We start from the raw sequence: 12,238 nt of genomic DNA, 5'->3' as shown, positions 1-12,238 counted from the left end.
CAGTCAAGGAAATGAAGACAGATAGCAATAGCAAATTTAGTGCAGTTAGTGAAAGGCAAAATGACTTGCAAACTTCCCTACAAGGACAATTAAATTACTTGAAAACTGAAAACAATAGTAAAATGGACAGATTGGTCAACTTAGTAATCAAGTTTCAGAGTTAAAAAATGGGTTGCCAGAGAGCTTAAAAAGTGTGAATTAAAAAGCTGTTGTTTTAAAAAATAAATTTATTGTTTTGGAAAATGAGTTTGTAGCTGAGTCAGCGAAACAATCAAAGAATATTGATGACATCAGAGTTGAACAGAATGCCATATTAGAAAAAAAATCCCAACAAACATCACTACATTAAGCCAAAATATTTTAAATGTGGAAAACAATAGGCTAACTAATCTGTTTCAGAGAGAGAAAAAAAAAAAAACAGCGTTTCAGGAAACTTGTCTGAACCAAAATCTGTGTGCAAACAATGGTATTGTGTGGTCCAACACTCCCATCAAAAGTTTTCCATCAGATAATTTACATCCAGTGGATTTTCTGCACCATTACAGAGATAGTTTGGTGTCAGGCATGAATGAAAAATTAAATTTGTTAAAACATTTCGTGAAGACTATGCTCTGTCATGGATATATTTAAATTTAAGTCAGTGGGAAACATATCAAACTCTCCAGAAAAGTTTTTTTAAAAAAATTTTGGTTGGTAGCTGAGCAGGGGAGAATCAGAAGTGAATTTTTGAATGGTCATAATTACATAAACAGGGATGGCACTTTGAAAGAGTATTATAAGAACCAGCTTAAAAAATTAACACATCTTGACAAACCATTTGACCAAATGACCTCGATTCATACACTTAAAAGGAGATTAGCAGAATTATTGCAGTGGGATGTAGTACATGGACCGGCGATTGTTTTGAACAATTTTTATGATATGTTGACAGGACAGATAGGACGGTAGAAAGAAGTATGTACCGTAATAACAGTAGTAATAAAGATCACAAAGGGAATAATCACAGAAAAAGGAATAATGGTAACATCCATCAGGATCAAAGTGACAATAGAGAGAAATTCTGAACAGCAGCAGGATAGGAATAATGGGAATTACCATGAGCATCTTAATAGAAGAAACAATCGCAGAAGTAACTACATAGGAAACGGCAGTCCGCCTCAATGGATGTCCACAGTTTTGGGGTGAGGAGACATAACAAGTATAGGACACCTAAGTTACAGTTGCAGCTAGATAATACTAACAGTGTGAATGATATGGCACATGTATCTGAAATTGAACAGAAGGAATATCAGTATCTCATTTATATTTTGAACCAAACTTTTGGGATACTATGTCTAATTATGGTGATGTAGAAGCTAATCCCAAACCAGGATATGAGAGAAGTGGAAATTTTAATGTAGTATGTACTAATGATCTACTAGTGTTGTTGATTAAGTAAATCAGGTGATGACTGTATTGGATCTGAACTACCGGTAGGTGTTTTTTTTTATGTAGATGTGAATAAGAGCTGTGAAATAACTGAGGTTGGTAAGTCTAAGAGTGGTGGCATATTGCAAATGAATGTAGGTGAGATAAGTGACTTTGATGGAGATGAGACTTTTATTGTGTGATGTCCTTAGGTTGGTTAGGTTTAAGTAGTTCTAAGTTGTAGGGGACTGATGACCATAGATGTTAAGTCCCATAGTGCTCAGAGCCAAAGACTTGTATTGTTAGTGATGTTGTTGATGAAGTAATTTTGGAGGAATATGATGATGAGTAGCAGGTATTTGTGGAGTTTAAGAATATTGAAGTTTCAGATTTATTTATAAATGATGTTGACAATGCTGTTTCATTATCTTGGTGAATGGGTCCACCCCAGTGGTAGAGGCGGCACCTTCATCTTAAAAGGCATAACAAACTCAATGCGGCATACCATCTGTCCCTCAATCTGTACAACAATAAATGCATTTCAAAGAATGCTAAGGTCTCCCATTACAGAACTGCTGGCAGACCACAGATTCTGGATGCTGCAGAGACCCTCTTTATGAACAGAAAAGGCATGACAGATGACCTGGAGAAAGCCGAAAGATGTATTTTCAGAAAAATTCATGGCCCGAGATTGCTCCTAGATGGAACCTATCAATTGAAGTCTAATTCTGAACTGTATAAACAATCATAATCAGGCCACACTAGTATGCAATGTAGGAGGCTCAAGTTCTATGGGCACCTACAATGAATGAACAACAATAGGCTTGCTAAGAAGATTTTCTCATTGGTGAAAAGTTACAAGACTGGAAACCAGTGGCTTAATGAAGTTCTAAAGGACTTGGATTCATCTGGGACCCCTGATCTTGAGGTAGGAGATTGTTCCATATTTTGTGCATTGGTAGAGTCTTATACCCTACCAGAGCCCATAAACATCAGAGGTTCATGGGAGAGGAAGGAGAAATTATCAGCAAGGTTCAAGAGAGCATAGAAGAAGAGCTAGTAATAAGCACTGCTTAGTGGGCATAAATCAATAATAATAATGTTGACAATACAGGTAAGGTAATTGATGTATATGATGTTGTAAGTGAGGGTCATGGAATACCAGTCCAGTCAACAGTTTTTCATTAATGCCATGCAGAGTAATGATCCAAACAGTAAAGGTGAGGTATCTGTGAGTCTGGAGAATAAAGGTGAAAAGTTTTTTAAGTTTGTTTGCGACCTGATTGATGATAACATAGGTAAAGGTGCATTCTGGAATAAATTAGCTGTGGTTAGTCAGAATTTGAATCCCAGTTGGTGGAACGAAGTGAAAGAGGAACTAAGCAGGAAGTGTAATTTTGAATGTAATGTGTTTTGTGTTTCTTCTGTAACAAGTGATGTTGGTTGTGCCATAAAATGTATTCATTGTGTTTAATCTTTACCTGACAACATGAGTAATCAAAGTAATGCTATGATACCTGTAAAGTTGATAAAACCTTGTGAAGACAGTGTGGATGTAGCATTTGATGAAATTAAAAGTGATCTTTTAAATTCTCGGTATGGATTGGACAGTGAAAGCTGTGGCTAGTTTTGGATGGAGTGCAAAATAATTCTTTATTTTGACACCTGAAAGTAATACTTATGTAAAAACTAATTTTGGTATTTTAAAATGTGGGAGACGTTGTAACTATTCGCAAAGCATTGTGAACCAAGGTGAGTATCAGATGTTTGATGATGATATAAAGTATGATGAGACTGAGAATAAGGATTTTGAAAGTGAGGGAAACTAAAACTCTTAATGACAAACAAAAGGAACAACTTAAGAATTTGTTATTGGCATTTAGAAATGAGTTCAGTGAAAGACAGGGAAAGTGGGAGAGGCTTCCAGTGCATGCTTTACCTTGAGATCATCAACCCTTTTTTTTTTTTTTTTTTTTTTCTGGGTCATATAGTATACCATTTTCATGAAAGAAAGATGTTGAGAAAGAAGTTCAGAAAATGGAAACTTGGGGTGAGAATTGTTTTGGACTCTTGACATCTTAATAAGTTTTTTTTTTTAGAGAGAATGACCATCCTAAGAATATGGATGACCTGTTACACAAATCTGATTATGTAAAATTAATGTGTAGATTGGACTTGACCTGGATTTCATCAGATCACACTTGAAATTAATTCTAGAATGTATACTGCATTTTTGTATGGAGGTAAGTGTTTTCAATATTGTGTGTGTGGGCTCTTCCTCCCATGGTGGCACATAGGAGTGTGAGTGTATAGTGTGAGAGGACTCACTGTCCTCCCCTTATTTCCACTCACAATAACTGGACGGAACAAGTTGTCTGGTATAAGTGTTTATTACATTAAACTTTACAACTTGCACAGGCAGCACTCCAGCTGCGGCTCCTGGCTTAGCTGGAAGACATACACGCCTATCTGCTACAGGATCTTGCAGCTACCTGCTCAGCCATTACCACTGCTAATCTTACCTGCAAACACAAAGGACCTGGGAGATCCACTTGTGCATGTAGGTTGCAAATTCTCCCGACAGGGAGCAAACTATACTGAACAGTGTGACCTGCCCAGTTTTGAAGCTGCCACTAGATGGCAGTTGGAGTGAGTAGCAGAGTCCAAAAATACTCCCACTCTAAAATGAGTTTTCTCATTTTACAAATAACCAAAATTTTAACAGACAACAAAATCAAAACAAGTAAAACAATAAAAATATAACTAGGCACAATATCAATGCACATAAAACATAAATACACTAACATTTGGGATGCCCACATCACCAAAACACCACTGTCACACTGCATGTGAAACATGATGGGTACTAACATGTTGCTGGCCAGTGTGGCCGAGTGGTTCTAGGTGCTTCAGTCTGAAACCGCGCGACCGCAATGGTCGCAGGTTCGAATCCTGCCTCGAGCATGGATGTGTGTGATGTCCTTAGGCTAGTTAGGTTTAAGTAGTTCTAAGTTCTAGTGGACTGATGACCTCAGATGTTAAGTCCCATAGTGCTCAGAGCCATTTGAACTATTTGATACCAACATGTAGGACACAAAACAATAAAGCATTAATATTATACTGCATAAGAACATGAAATCAATACTAACAGCAGTTAGTCCACAAGAAACATCCACAGCTTCCCAAGCTGATCTTATGAATTATGAGGTTGTTCGAGTAAATGGCAATTTGGCAGTGGCCCTGTATCATATACCACTACACAGATATGAGAAACACGTAACTGATTCACTGCTTAGGCAGGGGGGACAATTTTGCTATAGGCCTCTTAATCTGCCCATTAGCAGTTTCTACCATCACCACACACACACACACACACACACACACACACACACACACACACACACACACACTCTCTTATCAGGACTGGGAAACAGCTGGTCAATGACACCCAGCCTCCACACCAAGGGAGGCAAATTATCCTCCTTGACCAGCACATGATCGCCGATCTGGGGTTGCCATGCAGCTTCCAATGTCCATTTTTTGCGTTGCTGCAGATAATGTACTTATTCTGTGGACCACCTCCTCCAAAAGGACTGATGCAGCTGCTGTACAAGTTGCCACCTGAGCAACCTGTTGGCGGGAACATCAATAACAGAGGGTTCAGGATGAGCACAAAGGAGCTGTCCAATTAGGAAATGACCAGGAGTGAGAGCAGCAGGAGAATCTAGGTCACAAAAATCATGAATTTCTAATTTAACATGCTGGGGGCAAGGAATGTTCTTCCTGTTAATCAAAATACCATTTAGGGAAGGCAGTTGCACACAAACAGCATTCCATTCATCAGTGAGGTTGGGTGGAAGAATTTCATCCCAATCAAGGCTTACTTGCCACAAGTGCTGCAAGAACAATATACATCTTACGACTGCTGGACCTAGAAGCCCCAGCAGGTCATAGATTGATGCTATTGTAGAGAGGACATTGCGTTTGGTAACTTTCGAGAGCCGATGACTCTTCTGCTGCACGTGGCACTGGAATGTGTCGGAGCCAGAGTACCATAATATCCCTAACGTTTTTATGGCTTGTTCACCAGTAAGATGACAAGACAAATATGTTTCTCTGTCCAGCACAGGATTTTTTTCCATGACCTTGTGACTATTGGAACACCATTTCCTCAGTGGAAACCCCCAGAAGCAAGTAGTTGAGTCAGCTGAATTTGAAGTTCCTGAGCTTCAGCTTCCATAGCTGAGCCACCTAAGAAGTCATTCACATAGAAGTTCGACATCTGGGCTTGCAATGCCATTAGAAAACTATTTTGATTTTCCAAAGCCAACTGTTGAAGATATATGGTAGCAAGAAAGGCAGCGGGAGTGGTTCCATAAGTGAGTGTGCATTAGTCTATATTCTTGCACTGGTTCAGACGGTGATTCACACCACAGAATTCTCTGGAAGTTCCTATCATCAGGATGGATTGACACTTGACAATACATTTTTGCTATGTTGGCTGACAGAGCCTCATTAAAGGAGCGAAATTTTATAATAATGGAAAATAAATCTGGCTGGACAGTGGGACCAACAATCAAGATATCATTGAGAGATACTCCATTAGAAGTGGCAGCAGAGCCATCAAATACTACCCTCAACTTAGTAGTGGAGCTGCATTCTTTGAAGACAGCATGATGTGGAAGGTAACAGCTTGGACCAATAATACCTTGAGATTTAGAGATCTCCCTGTGTTCCAGTTCAACATATTCATGCATGAATGCAGCATATTCCTACTGCAGATTCGGTTGCCTTTTAAATCTCCTCCCAAGATGCGCCAGTCTCCGAGAGGCCCGTTGTCGTGATTCACCTTAGGATTTACAGTCAGGTTTCACTGGTAGTCGAACCACAAATCTCCCTTCTTCATCTCGTGCCATGTAGCGTTGAAAGTGAGCCTCCCATATTTTACCCTGCTTACTCATCGTTTTCATAGACAGTTACTCTAACTCCCAAAAACTTTGCAGGTTGGCATCTAAATTGTCACCTCTAACAAGCACGAGGTCACTGTAGAATGAGGCATGTTGCATGCAGCTGAAGGCATCCTACCAGACAAAATCCAGCCAAATCTTATTTCGACCAGTGAAGGATGTCTTGATTTCACCAGCCTTTCCTTACAAACAACATCAAAGAAAATCTCAGCACCAAGAATTAAGTCTACTGTGGCAGGCTTGTTGAATTCTGGATCAGCAAGTGGAAGATTACATGGGATACTCCAGGACCTTGTGTCTATCTTGCTCGCTGGTAAGTCACTGGTGACATAATCTACTATAGCGCAAGTGGTTCTGACACGAATATCGTTGAGCCTAGACGACAGTTCAACATCACAAGTGTAAGACACGGAGGGTGCAAAGGAATTGTTTATGCCTTTCACAGGAGATGGATGTTTATTTCGTTTCAGTTTTAATTTCTCTGCCATGCTGTTAGATATAAAGGATAGCTGACTCGCACTATCTAGCAGAACTCTGGAAACCTGCTGTCTACCCATGCTGTCCTTAATGTTGACAATAGCTGTTGCCAACAAAACATTACAATGGATGTTTGCTTTCCGAAGGAATGGCCTCCTGGTTTGCTATTCTGCCCATTCCTTGTTCAGCAGGCTAGTGGAGCAGTATGTCGCTCCTTCCTTTACAGGTCTTACAAGGAGAAATACTGCGTTTAGTCGAGAAATGACCAGAGCGGATGCACAAAAAAAAAGCTTATTTTTTGTCACATATGCCCGCCGCTTATCGACATTTAGTGATTGAAACCTTTTGCATTTAGTGATAGTGTGAGGTTCACTAAAAATTATGTGATTCCTCAGTATCAGCATTAGCGAGATGAGCCCTCATAACGTCTCGTTTGATTTGCATTATTGGCATTTCCCTGCGAATCCCTTGAGGTGTTATCCCTGAACCTGATCACCTCAAGGGCCTGACATTTTGTTTCCGAAAAAATTATTAGTTGATTTAATGTGGTGAATGTTGACCCAGTCATCTTTACCTCCAACTCATGACAATCTGTGGGTCGCATACTAGACAGAATCTCTTCCGAAAGAATAACTTCATGAAGTGGAACATCAGGTTTGAGAGCTTCTAAGGCCTTCAAATGGCTGCATATATGATTAATTAGTTGATTATAATCGCTCGCTGCGGCTGCGCCATGGCCGACTGTAGGTAAGGCCATCAAAGCCTTAGCATGTTTGGCTACAATTATTTTTGGGTTATCATACCTCTGCGTAATAAGTCCCCAGACTATCAATAGATTTCCTGCTGTGGCAGGTATATGTTTCAATAGGTTTTTAGCTTCACCTTGCAAAGACGAATTAAGGTAATGAAGTTTTTGAACATCATCAATTGAATTGTTATTCATAATGAGACTCAAAAACGTATCCCTGTATGATGACCACTTAAGGTAGTGACCTTCAAAATTTAGCAAGTTAATAGCGGGTAGTTTCAAAGAACTGACACTGCCTAATGGATTCGAGCCCAAGGGCTTCGGAAGCTGGGTGTACCTCTTCATTGAACCCTTTTTAGTGGATTCAACAAAGTCCCACGAATCCTCGAATTCTGCCCTGTCCTTACTACGATCTGCTGATTCGTCTTCAATTTCCTGCCATGTTTGAGATGACTCAAAATCAGTCTGAATTCGAGTCAATTGACTTAATTTTGATACCAACATTTTGATGCTGACACTGTCTGCAGACTGCACAAAGCTCGCTAAGCACGCGAGAGCTGCCTTTGCTACACCTCTCTGCTTGACTAATCTTGTTTTCTCTGAGGGCTCCATTTTAGGACCAGGAAGATGATAGCAGGAAGCTAACAATTGCACTTGCCAGGCTGCAGCAGCAATACGAGGCAGTACAGACTGGAACAGCAGTGGCGTCATGGGCACTGGCAGCTGGCATGGCAGGCGCTGCATTCTCTGTCAGCGCGAAGTTTCGGCGTGAGCAGGAGGTGACGTCACCGATGATGCTGGCACTGACACGTTTCTGTGCCTCTCACATTTGAATTAGAGACACATTAAATGTTCACAAATATGTCCCCGATCGCTGTTGTTAAGGCTGTTATTGTTGAAGTCCCGAACAGGCCTTGGGACACTTGATACTGGTCAACAACGAAACCAATAATGTGCGCAGCTTGCATGTGGTTTTTTAGAAGTTCACAAATACCGGAAAATAAATCCGCATGAACATAAATTCTGTGTGGTCGCTATATCCGGCCCAGAGAACCAAAATATGAGCATGCGAGCTCTTCCTTCCATGGCGGCACATTGGAGTGTGAGTGTGTAGTGAGAGAGGACTCACTGTCCTCCCCTTGTTTGCACTCACAATAACTGGACGGAACAAGTATTCTGGTATAAGTGTTTATTACATTAAACTTTACAACTTGCACAGGCAGTGCACCAACTGCGGCTCCTAGCTTAGCTGGAAGACATACACGCCCGTTTGCTACGGGGTCTCACGGCTACCTGCTTGGCCGTTACCACTGCTAATCTTACCTGTGCGCACAAAGGACTTGGGAGATCCACTTCTGCACATAGGTTGCAAATTCTCCTGACAGGGAGCAGACTATACTGAACAGTCTGACCTGCCCAGTTTGAAGCTGCCACTAGATGGCAGTTGGAGTGAGTAGCAGAGTCCAAACAAATACTGTGTGGTGCCATTAGGGCTAAATGTATCTGTATCTGAATTCATAAGAGCTCTAGATTCTGTCTTGGGAAGTGAAGTGAGTTCAAAATTAATTGTGTATGTTGACATTTTGGTCACTGAATACACTTGGGAACAACATTTGGAACTGTTAAGAAAAGTGTTTTCAAAATTGGAATCAGAGGGTTTGACTTTGAAAATAAGTAAGTGTAATTTTGGTGTAAAAGAAATTAAATTTTTAGGGCATGTTACATTGAGAAGGAAATTGCACCTAATAAACAGACAATGTTATTGATAATTTTGCTACTCCTTGAACAAAAAATGATTTTTTGGGTTAACTGGATTGTATAGAAAATTTTGTACCAGCCAAGCTTTAAATACTTCATGCCTGTTTGAACTTTTGAAGAATAATACTGTTTGGGATTGCAATCAGGAATGTCAGTATGCTTTTGATGAGATTGAAGGGTAGTTGTGTGAAAGTCAGATATTGTTGAGACCGGGTTTGTCTCTCCCTTTTGTGTTATGACAGACAGTAGTGATGTTGGTTTGGGTGTTCATTTATTTCAGGAGGTTGAAGTTGAAGGTGTTATTGAACACAGATCTCTTGCATTTGCTAGTAGAGCATTGCAGAAGCATGAAAAGACATACACTGTAACCGAGAAAGAACTTTTGGCTGTATATTGAAAAATTTTAAAAATTATTTATCAAGTCACAGTGTCATCATCTATACTGATTGCAAAGTATTATGTTATCTCCAGGTGTGTAAGCTGTACCATAACAGAATTACTCATTGGGCCTTGTTTTTACAGCAGTTCAATTACAAAATCAGATGCATTAAGGGCACAGACAATGTGCCCGCTCATGCTTTGTCTAGGTTACCTTTACAGAGTGAATCATCTAATAACTTTGGAAAAGGAGAGAAAGAGTTTAAAATCACGTTCTTGAGAAGTGCAAAAGGGGACAAAGAGATCTTGAAAATTTGCAAAGACATCTGCAGGTATCAAAATTATGATCAAAATTGGAAATTGGTTAGGAGCATATTGGGTAAGAGGGAAGGAGAAAGTACAGAACAATATTATAAGATATACAAGGGTGTTTTATTCAGGAGACATAAGACCGACTCAGATGACTGGAAACTATGTTGGCTGGAGTGATGTATTGATACTTTAATTACTTATACACATGAAAGTTTTGGTCATTGTAGATCAACCAAATGTACACAAAAGATTCAAGGACACATCTGTTATAACGTAGGAAGGAAGAGTCAAGAAGAAGATTTCCAGCTGTGACAGACATCAAAGAGTGAAAGTAAGTAACCAAACAAGTAGAGGCCAAATGCAAAACATGCTGCCTAATAGTAACCTAGATCTCATATCTGTGGATGTTTATGGACCTTTGTCTAAGTCTTAGAATGGATTTTGTTATGTTTTTGTAGTGGTTGATGTATTTTCGAAGTTCGTAAAGCTGTTTTCTCTTAAGAAAGCTACCAGCAAGCAGATCATTTCTAAGTTTGAAAACACACATTTTCTTCAGATGGGTATTCCTAGAACAGTTTTATCTGACAAAGGTTCTCAGTTTACGTTGCAAGCTTGGAAAGATTTTATTGATCATGCAAAAATAAGGCATATTCAAACATCTGTGTACCATCTGTTGAGTAATCTTGCTGAAATATACAGGATGGTACATTGATAGTAACCAGGCAAATATCTCACGAAATAAGCATCAAACGAAATAAGTACAAAGAATGAAACTTGTGTAGCTTGAAGGGGGAAACCAGACGGCACTATGGCTGGCCCGCTAGATGGCGCTGCCATAGGTCAAATGGATATCAACTGCATTTTTAAAAATGGGAACCCCCCATGTTTTATTACATATTCGTGTAGTACGTAAAGAAATATGAAGGTTTAGTTGGACCACTTTTTTCGCTTTGTGATAGATGGCGCTGTAATAGTCACAAACGTATAATTACGTGGTATCACATAACATTCCGCCAGTGCAGACAGTATTTGCTTCGTGATACATTACCTGTGTTAAAATGGACCATTTTCCACAATTGGTAAAGGTCGATATCGTGTGATGTATGGCTATTGTGATCAAAATGCCCAATGGGCATGTGCTATGTATGCTGCTCGGTATCCTGGACAACATCATCCAAGTGTCCAGACTGTTCGACAGATAGTTACGTTATTTAAGGAAACAGGAAGTGTTCAGCCACATGTGAAACATCAACCATGACCTGCAACAAATGATGATGCCCAAGTAGGTGTTTTAGCTGCTGTCGCAGCTAATCCGCACATCAGCAGGAGACAAATTGCATGAGAATCGGGAATCTCAAAAACGTCGGTATTGACAATGCTACATCAACATCGATTGCACCCATGCCATATTTCTATGCACCAGGAATTGCATGGCGACGACTTTGAACGTCATGTACAGTTCTGCCACTGGGTACAAGAGAAATTACGGGACGATGACAGATTTTTTGCACACGTTCTATTTAGCGACGAAGTGTCATTCACCAACAGCTGTAACGTAAACCGGCATAGTATGTACTACTGGGCATAGGAAAATCCACGATGGCTGCGACAATTGGAACATCAGCAACCTTGGCAAGTTAATGCATGGTGCAGCATTATGGGAGGAAGGATAATTGGCCCCCATTTTATAGATGGCAATCTAAATGGTGCAATGTATGCTGATTTCCTACGTAATGTTCTACCGATGTTACTACAAGATGTTTCACTGCATGACAAAATGGCGATATACTTCCCACAAGATGGATGTCTGGCACATTGGTCACATGTGGTTGAAGCAGTATTGAATAGCATATTTCATGACAGGTGGATTGGTTGTTGAAGCACCATACCGTGGCCCACATCATTTTGAGCATTTATTGCATTAATGTGGTATTTACAGGTAATCACACTGTTACAGTGTGCGCTCTCAGAAATGATAAGTTCGCAAAGGTACATGTATCACATTGGAACAACCAAAATAAAATGTTCAAACATACCTACGTTCTGTATTTTAATTTAAAAAACCTACCTGTTACCAACTGTTCGTCTGAAATTGTGAGCCATATGTTTGTCACTATTACAGCACAGTCTATCACAAAGCGAAAAAAGTGGTCCAACAAAACATTCATATTTCTTTATGTACTTCAGGAAT

At 39.8% G+C, this 12,238-nt stretch overlaps 1 protein-coding gene across 1 annotated transcript; it reads right to left on the bottom strand.

Moving 5' to 3' along the window:
- Positions 1-7,254: 7,254 nt before the first annotated feature.
- Positions 7,255-8,310, bottom strand: LOC124616469. Its single transcript, XM_047144778.1, has one exon. It carries the CDS (start codon positions 8,308-8,310, stop codon positions 7,255-7,257), a length of 1,056 nt encoding a protein of 351 aa, XP_047000734.1.
- Between the last annotated feature and the right edge of the window lie 3,928 nt (positions 8,311-12,238).

Source organism: Schistocerca americana, chromosome 5 (genome assembly GCF_021461395.2).
Source record: "Schistocerca americana isolate TAMUIC-IGC-003095 chromosome 5, iqSchAmer2.1, whole genome shotgun sequence".
NCBI lineage: Eukaryota > Metazoa > Arthropoda > Insecta > Orthoptera > Acrididae > Schistocerca > Schistocerca americana.
Note: the sequence above shows the minus strand (reverse complement) of the source record. Positions and strands in the feature narration are given on the sequence as shown.

Coding starts and splice junctions, on each gene's coding strand:
- LOC124616469 (XM_047144778.1), bottom strand. CDS start 8,310: ATGACGCCACTGCTGTTCCAGTCTGTACTGCCTCGTATTGCTGCTGCA.